This window comes from Enhydra lutris, unplaced genomic scaffold (genome assembly GCF_002288905.1).
Source record: "Enhydra lutris kenyoni isolate GAN:26980312 unplaced genomic scaffold, ASM228890v2 scaffoldscaffold51, whole genome shotgun sequence".
In the NCBI taxonomy this organism is placed as follows: Eukaryota; Metazoa; Chordata; class Mammalia; order Carnivora; family Mustelidae; genus Enhydra; species Enhydra lutris.
In genome coordinates this window covers 5,355,428-5,364,809 of record NW_019154135.1, presented here as the reverse complement: position 1 = coordinate 5,364,809, position 9,382 = coordinate 5,355,428, and the positions used below count along the sequence as shown (strand labels likewise).

Here is a 9,382-nt window from a genome sequence, read left to right as displayed (position 1 = left end):
ATTTATTTTGCTCAGCATAATACCCTCTAGTTCCATTCATGTCGTTGCAAATGACAAGATTTCACTCTTTTTGATGGCTGCATAATATTCCCATATATATATATATACCTACCACACCTTCTTTATCCATTCATCTGTTGATGGACCTCTAGGCTTTTTCCACAGTTGGGCTATTGTGGACACTGTTGTTATGAACATTGTGGTGCACGTGCCTTTGCATAACCATTTTATATGCACTCTTTGGATAAGTACCCAGTAATGCAATTGCTGCGTCGTAGGGTAGCTCTATTTTTCACTTTTTGAACAACATCCATACTGTTTTCCAGAGTGGCTGCACCAATTTACATCCCCACCAACAGTGCAAGAGGGTTCCCCTTTCTCCTCATCCTCGCCAATCTCTGTTGTCTCCTGTGTTATTAATCTTAGCCATTCTGACAGGTTTGAGGTGGTATCTCATTGTGGTTTTGATTTGTATTTCCTTGATGCTGACTGATGTTGAACATTTTTTCAAATGTCTTGTTGCCATTTGTATGTCTTCTCTGGAGAATGACTGTTTATGACTTTTGCCCGTTTCTTGACTGGATTATTTGTTTTGGGGTGTTGTGTTTGAGAAGTTCTTGATAGATCTTGGATGCCAGCCCTTTATCTTTATGTCATTTGCAAATATCTTCCATTCCATAGGTTTGAAGGCAGCAATTCTTAAATTTTTTATCTTAGAATCCCTTTACACTTAAAATTTACTGAGAATCCCAAAGAAATTTTGTGTGGACAGTATCTATTAATAGATACCAATTTAGAAATTAATACTGAAAATTTTTAACTATTAATTTGGCAACATAATGTAAATTACATGCTATAGGTTAACATAAACAACATATTTTTATGAAAGGTAACTATTTTCAAAACCGAAATAATACACATGAGGAAAGTGGCACTGTTTTACATTTTTACAAATTCCTTTACACCTGGCTAAGAGAGAAGATAGCTAAACTCTCATATTTGCTTCTCCAATAAATCTGCGATGACATCTTATACCATGTTGCCTCTAGAAAACCCCACTGTATGCTCATGAGAGAATGGTAGTGAGAAAAACAAATAATGTGTTGAGAACGCCTCTCGCACCTTGACGGCACTGTCTACACAAGCCCATTTGTGCTCAGCATCCCAGGCACGTGCCTTGTAAGCAATGAGTCTTACTTCCCGAGCTCCAGCCGAGCGGATTCCAGCAGTCACCAGTGGTGCTAGAACAGCTGCAATTGCTTATCTAGACTTTATGTTGAAGATCATTGCCGTAAATCTACAGTAAACATCCACATCCAGAAACGTGAACCCCAGCGTGTGCTGCCGTTGGTGGTGGTCCAAAAATTCCCACTCTATGATGGATTTCACACAAAACACAATGAAGAAACTAGAGATGATAGGAGACCTCTGATCGTTAAGAGAAAAGAAATTTAAATGGACAGTTTTGATACTGCAAACCAGTTTTTCATGATGTTACCTAATTGATGTGTTGTTATTGTTGTTTTAGTTTTTATTATTTAAGGATAGTTGACACACAATGTTATATTTGAGTTTCAGGTGCACAAAATACTGATTTGACAATTGTATATATTACATAATACTTAGCATGGTAAGTATAGTCACCATCTGTCACCATACAGTTATTACAATATTATCGACTCTATTCTTTATGCTATCCTGATGACTACCACTTCTGTCTACTGCACCTGTCCTGGGTTCTAGATGGGTATAGTGCAAACTGCTGCTTTCCTATTCATGGTGTTTACCTTATTTGTTACATCATGGTACAAATTTGTTTAAATTTAAAGAAAAGGACAAGGAAAAAAAACAACCTCATGGCCTATGAGTTATTTTAGTTCTGTGAGAATCAGTTTCTTTATATTTCAAATAATGACATTAGAATATAGTTGTATGTTTAAGTTAACATACTAAATTAGTCTCAAAATTAAAAAAAGAAGAAGAAAAGAAAGAAAGAGGAAGGAAGGAAAAGAAAAAAAGAAAAACATTTTTAGCCTTACAGCTGCCCCCCAAAAGTCCCTGATGATACTTTGAGAACCAGTCATGAGCTTAAGGGATCAAATTTGTCAGTCCGAGCTGTATGGCATATATGGCTTGACGCTGGAAGGAACCATCCTCCAAATCAACAGAGAATGGGGGTAAAGCAAATCTCCCCTCCGTACCCTTGCACCAGCCTGTTTTCCCCCAGCAAGCCAACAACCTGGACCCTGTTGGAGGGACAGAGTGTAGGGCAATCTCAAAAGCGAATTGCTGTGTAAGAAGAAGGGAATTTATTGGTCTACCTGTTGGGGCTTCCCCTTGCACTATGCAAAGGAAAAGTCTTCATTGTGGAGTCTTGGGCAGCTCTAGAAAACACAGAAAGGACCGGAGGACTCACTCAGTGGCTTAGAAACGCAGAAAAATCTAAAAGTTTGTCATATGACATACATGTGGAGAATAAATAAAAAGATATTTACTAATCAAAATACAAGCAAACAAACAAAACCTCAGGCTTTCACATGGACTCAAGAGATGCTCCTTCACCCCTCTGCCAACATTCATGCTACCTAGAAGATTCTGCCATGCAGCCCCGCTCACCTTCTCAGGAAAACCTGTCTCCTACAGGAGGAAGACTCACTCCCCATGATGTGATTTTGGAATACAGGTGAGGTTTGCTCTGGTGAGGTCTGGAGCCAACAACCAAGAATTCCCGAGGCATCTTTGGTGCAAAATAGTGGTTTATTAAAGCATGGGGACAGGACTCGTGGGCAGAAAGAGCTGCCGTCCCAGGGTTGTGAGGGGTGGTTGATTATATATTATGGGATTGGGGGAGTTAAGGGAAAAGGGAGGTTTCAAAAGAATTTTCCTCAAAACGCTACTAAGGGTTTTGTAAATTGAGGTAGACTCAAGTCTTCTAGGATTTTGGTCTCTATAGGTTAACTATTTGTTTTTCATTTAGGGCAGCCGGGAGTGCATGAGGAGTGTCACATATCCCATGGTGTGTGGGAGGGGGGGAGGGAGGAAGGTTGTGCTTCTGCTTTGTCCTCAGCTTGTCCTCTGTCCCCTCATCACCTGGACCCTCTGAGTTCCCAGCCTTGAGTGGTGCCCTAGTTCCAGCCAGGTGAACACAGGTGTTCCCCTCTCCCAGTTAGATTCCTTTGTTAGGAATCGCCAGTTGTCCTCACCACGCCCAGGTATTGTTTTTTTACACCAATCCTTGTAACTGCCCCCCACTTACTTGCACAGACGAGTAGGGAAGGACACCCTAAAAATCTGGTCTGGCCTTAAGTGAATAGAAAGTTGTAACTTCAAGGCACTGACCTAAGTCTTTGTTACTAAAGAGTGGCCACTGGAGGAAGATGGTCCTTCAGCTTGAAAGGGCAGCAGAAGGAATCCCCACATCTTCTGTATTAAAAAGCCTCCAGGGAACAGGAGTGTGAAGAAAGAACTGTTCACTCCCCTGCAAACTAGTGTAAGTAAAATTTCCACTAACAGCAGACCTGACAGTATTTAGCAAAATATGCCAATTCCTTAAATTGATTTTAAATTTTCCAGCCTTCAAAATATTGGTTGTCCTTCTTTCGTGTACTTGCCATCAGTTGTCCGCAGGTACCCACCAAATTTTAAGAATGAGAAGAAACGATCTTCCCTTCACAGCATGTGGGCAAGAGAGCAAAGGTCAATGGGGGAGAGAGGGCAAAAGGTCACCAGACTTCCATAGCAAAGCCAGCTGTGGCTGTCTCTGCCACACCTGCCTGTGGTGTCCTACATAACACAGGCTTGGCTGAACATCTGCTGCGGGTAATTTTGTCTAGTGAAGTCCCTCAAGGGGGGTGAGGGCTGGTTTCTGAGGCAGCTGAACATCAGTAGTCAGGGAATTCAATTTCCTTCAGGTGAAAGCATGAAAACTGGGAGCAATAAGAAAATTCTAGAAAATTTCCTTTATTGAGGGTTGGACCCCAGGACAAGGAAATGAAGCAGAAAGTGGAGCTGGCCCTCAAGGGACACAGCTATATAGGCACACTGTTGTATAGTTGTTCCCTTGAACTCAGGATACTTGTGCTGAGTAATCCCTTTAAAATTATTTCCTCCTACACTGTAATCGCGGGTGGCCATCCCATCAGCAGGGGCTGTTTCACATGCACAGCCCTGTGCACCTGGGGGAGACAACAGTACAGGCAGTCGTGGGAGGCAGACCACAGGCAAGATTGATCCCTTCCTGATATCCTGTTTTCCTCTGTCATGTCACTTGTTATACTAATGCATCCTGCTTGGTTCCAGGGGGGTAAAAATCTTTCTCTCCCTATGCCATAATCCTTACCTTTTTCATCCACTATCTTTAGGAACCTGAAGGGCAAAAACTATCTTTTTAATGTCAATTTTTCATCACTTAGCATCACCTGGCATTCAATCAATACTTAAATGGGGGAGGGGGAGATAAGATATTTTCCTTAAGGAGAAATCATTATATGTGTTCGGTGGCAAATGATTAAGGTAACAAGAACAAAGAGAACCAATAAAGACTGTTGTTAACCATATTGTGATTACATAAATGGCAAGATTTATTTGCTTGTCCTTTTACTATGCATGTTACTTTCCCTGGCAATTAAGTTAATCCTGGAGAAATCTTTCAGGTCAATTAAATAGTTGGATTATTAAGTATGCTTAACATTACCTCTTGTTACCAAAGATATGTTTATTCAAACAAAGGGTCTGAAATAAAACGTGAAGAGGAAAAAAAAAAAAAAAAAGGGCCTGTGGCTCCTCCTCCAGACACCCCCCTCCCAACTGTGATGAATAGGAGGGACTGTTTCCCCCCGCCCCTGGGAGACACTATCCTTGCAGTGTTGTAGGCTGTTTTGAAATTCTTTTCTTTAGAAATTTTTTTCTTTAATATCAAGGAGCCGCTGCTGCTTGCGTGGCTGGCGCACCGGGGGCCGAGGACAGCGGCGGAACCTCCCGGCTGGTGAAAATGCAGATTGATGATGGCGCGTCTAGGGACGCGCTTTCCCTGGTCTGCAAATCGCACACACCTTGAATGACAGCGAATTATTCTCTACAGGCTTCTCCTGCGGGAAGAGCCACGCGCGGTCCTCCGGCTTTCTCTAGAAAATCCCGCGAGGGTCTCGGACGCAGAAGAGGAGCCGGGCGCGGCGACCCCGGGAGCGATTCCAGAGCCCGGGGACTCCGGCCCCTGCCGTGCACGTCGCCGCGGACGAGCTGTGCCAGCCGCGGGGTCCGTGTCCCCGCGAGGCCGCTGCCCGAGAGCCGGCGGTGGCAGCGAAGGGGCGGTGCGGAAAGGCGTGAGCGGACTCTGAGCTGCCCGGCGCAGCGGAGGGTCCGGCCTGAACGCTCCTCGCGGAGCTTGCTCGCTCCCGGCTGGGCAGCTTGGCCCGAGCCGGCGCCACCGGGGATCGGCGGCCCAGTCGGCGTCCGGGCGGGGCCGGGGCACCACGTGGAGCACAGCAGCTGCCGCCAGATGTGCCAGCCACCCGCGGCGAGGCAGGCCCCCCGGAGAGGCTCCCGCCAGCTCCGAAGCCCCGCTCGTCCTCGCAGCTGGCGACCTTCATAAAGGGAGCCCTCGGCCCCCGCCGGGCAGGGTCCCGGAGAGAGGCGGCGGCGCGAGCACCCTCCGGCTAGCAGAGCGTTGCTCGAATCGAGGCGCCTCGGCAGGAGGTTTGTCCCCGCCCGCCCGCCGTGCTGCGCGGCCCCCGTGAAAGGGAAAGAGCGCGCGGCTGAGATGGGCGAGACCATGTCAAAGAGACTGAAGTTCCATCTGGGCGGGGAAGCAGAGATGGAGGAGCGGGCGTTCGCCAATCCCTTCCCGGACTACGAGGCCGCTGCCTCCGCGGTGTTCGCCGCCGGAGCGGCCGAGGAGACGGGCTGTACTCGCCCCCCGCCCACTACCGACGAGCTTGGCCTCCCTTTCCACAACGACGGAAAGGTGAGTCGGCCGTCGGCGCTGGCCGGGCCTTGGGCCGCGCCAGGTGAGGGGGGTTGGTGGCGATGGTAGCGTCCACCCGTCCCGCCCCGCCCCTAAGGCGCGCTGACGTCACCTCTCCGCGCCGGGTGTCGTGCGTGGGTCCCACCCTGGGAGTTGGAGGGAATCGGAGAGGAATGGCTTCTGGGCGCGCTTTCTCCGTTAGCAAGCTGCCCCGCTTCCGGGAGGAAGGGTTATAGATTTCTGTTTTGTTAACAACGTGCGTTTTGATACGCGCCTCCTGGCCTCTTCTGCCTTTGAAATACATTGATGAAGCTTCTGTTTCTTGGCACGTGGAAGTGAATATCAGGGCTGTAGTGGCGGTCGACGTGCAGGTGTCTTTTCTGTCGGGCCCTCGCACGCCCTCCAACCTCTGGAGCTGCAGACGTGCCCCCTGACGATCTGTTCCTAGTCTCCCTGAGGCCGATTTTAATCGGGTTTGGCCCCTGGTCCCTGCCCTTGGTATTTACGGCAGAGGAACAGCAACCAAAATATTGTTCATAAACAGTAGCGTCATTTGAATGGGTCTTGTCTGAGTGCCCAGGACTTGCTTATTTGAACAAATGTTCACTTCGCAGGGGGAAGTAGAAATAAAGGAAGATGTGAATATCAGCATAGCTGCTCATGTTTGGTAAAACCTGACGTTTACCAGTTAGCCCCCCCCCCCCCCAACTGATCTAAGTGTTCCAAGTCCCACTTCACCTCCCTGGTTCCCCATGTATTTTGTATTCTTACTGCATGTCACAAATAGCTTAAGAGTAGAGAGAAGAGGTTTTCTTATATCTGGAGGAAAAAAATATTAAGGATCCACTGATGTTTCAAAGAAAAAGTTGTAATTCTCATCAGCTCAATCAGTCCCATGTTGTTAATTCTTGTTCTGCTCCAATCCAGTTTTTTTTTATTAGTTCTGGAAATTATTACGTAGTTCAGTTTTATGATCCTAAAGTTAGGTGAAATCTGTGTTCTAGACTATTTGTCAGAATTTTTAGCGTTGTGTATCTCTCTGAAGATGAAGCACATTTGCGAAAGCATCAGAGTAAGACAATGACTATAAATGAGCAAAGACTTAAAACAATGGCCATGGTTAAAGATGCGATGAAAGTTCATTTGATAAGGAAATGTAGTAATTTCTGTGGTGTGAAACAATTTAAGATAATTGGACGTATTGGAACATACATCTGTACACATACATCTGTTGGGGTGGAAGATCTTGCTTTGCCCTATGGTCCTTCTAGCTGGACTTAGATCGACATAAGAGAGCTTAAGAAGAGTAAATCAAATTTAATAGGTGTACTTACAGGGAATCCATATGGACTGGAGATTTCTAAGACAGTGAGGCAACAGGAAGCCTGTATAAGCTAAGTAGAGGTGGAGGGGGGCCTTTGAGGACAGAAAGGGGGAGAAAGACCTTTAGCAAGGAGGTGAAAGGGGATGTTTGGAAAAAACAAGGTTACCATATTATACAGATGAGTTCCTTAAGTAAAGGGGAGTCTCTTTTACTAGCTCTCCTATTGCAGTCTGTCCTTTCCGATGTAAGTTTAGGCAGTTGTGGGGGAGACCGAGAGCTTTTCCTGCATCTGCTGGGTTTTACTTTTTTTTTTTTTTAAGATTTATTTTAGAGCAGGGGAGAGGGGAGGCAGAGGGAGAAGGAGAAGCAGATTCTTTGCTGAGCGGGAAGCCCAATGTGGGGTTCCATCCCAGGGCCCTGAGATGGTGATCTGAGCCACCCAGCCACCCCTGGATTTTGGTTACTTTTAACTCAAAATAGTGTTCATGCAAAAGTGGCCCATCTTGGGGCTGCCTCCTCTTGGCCCCTACATACCCTGGGAAGGTTTATCATCACTTATTTGTCAATGATGCCCATGTAATTTAACATACCAAATAAATGTATTTCATTTTTTATCTCTGCTTTACAAGGTAAGAGACAAATCCTTTGAGATTTTCCAGGAACCCTCAGAGAAATCTAGGTTGTTTTAATGTCAAACATACCATTTAGAATTTGATTTTTGGCAAGTTGCCAAAATGTCAAAACTTTGGAGCATTTGACTAAATAGCATCATAGATCATGATGAAATAATACTTAGCGATTCACATAACCACGGTGGCAACAAAGGTTTTTTTTTTTGTTTTTGTTTTTTAAGATTTTATTTATTTATTTGACAGACACAAGTAGGCAGAGAGAGAGGAAGAAGCAGGCTCCCCGCTGAGCAGAGAGCCCGATGCGGGGCTCGATCCCAGGACTCTGGGATCATGACCTGAGCTGAAGGCAGAGGCTTTAACCCACTGATCCACCCAGGCACCCCGCAACAAAGGTTTTAAAGGCAAATTCACAAGGTTGCGGAGTTGAGAACAAAACTCAACTCTTATAATATTGAAGACTCAGTGCTCCGAAGTAATCAAAATCTTGATAGAGACAACATTAAGCACAGAAAATTACTTTGATAAGATATACAATCTTTGCTTTCTGGGCGATTACTTAAAAAGTAAAGACAAACCTTTCACAGCCTCTTCATAGACCAATAGTCCAAGAAAAATTCCTTTAGGCAGGGAGAAAACCAAATTCTAATCTTGAGTATGTCCATTTGATATTCAGACTCATTCTTTAAAAACTTAAATTCATTCCAATCTTAGCTTGCTTGCTCACACAGAAAATTCCTTTCCTAAGACTCCTTTTCCACAACCTTCCCATCCATTCAGGTTTTATCTCTTTCTTATTCTGGAACAACCAGTCATTTTACTAGGACATAGTTACACTTTTTTTCTTTAATAAAAAACATATCTTTCCTTATCCAAAAAATTGTACTTTTTCTTAGCCTACTTTTAATACAGTTGTTTCCTTTTAGTCTTGTTATTTTAGTTTTAATGATGTGTATTGATTAGGATTCTTAACCCTTAGGGACCTTAATTTCTAGTGAAGACTAAGAAGTAAACAATTATGGATTGTCTGTTCCACAAGCATTCTGTGAATTGGCTAGTTAATGAATACATTTTACAATTTCTAGAAGTATATTCTTCCACATGGTAGCTTTTTCAATGGGACAGACCTGTTTACCAGTGGCTTTTGTTCCTTTGTAATAAGCCAAAAGTAGATGAACCTGTGTTCATTAATCATGTCTCAGAATTCCAGCACTTTGAATAAACCATCCTAGTCTCTCTTAGCCTGTAAGATTTCTGCTGAGAAATCCCATTGGAGGTTCCTTTGTAGGTTATAATCTTTTCTCTTGCTATCTTTAGGTTTCTCTGTTTGTGTTGTGTTAGAAGGTAGGAGAGGGATAGTAACGTATCCCCTGATGTGGGAAACAGAGACAGAAGAAAAGAAAAGAAAAAAGAAATTATTAAATATCATTATTACTCACAGCCCACTAACAAGTCCTTGAAACAGGC

At 44.6% G+C, this 9,382-nt stretch overlaps 1 protein-coding gene across 1 annotated transcript in view; it reads left to right on the top strand.

The window, feature by feature from the left end:
• The first annotated feature begins 5,116 nt into the window (after window positions 1-5,116).
• The window catches only part of LOC111157041 (LanC like 2), a 48,339-nt gene continuing 44,073 nt past the window's right edge, over window positions 5,117-9,382 (top strand). The window contains exon 1 of the mRNA XM_022518252.1: window positions 5,117-5,962. Within this exon, the coding sequence (XP_022373960.1) occupies window positions 5,759-5,962 (204 nt within the window). The 5' untranslated portion in view covers window positions 5,117-5,758. The remainder of the gene's footprint in view (window positions 5,963-9,382) is intronic.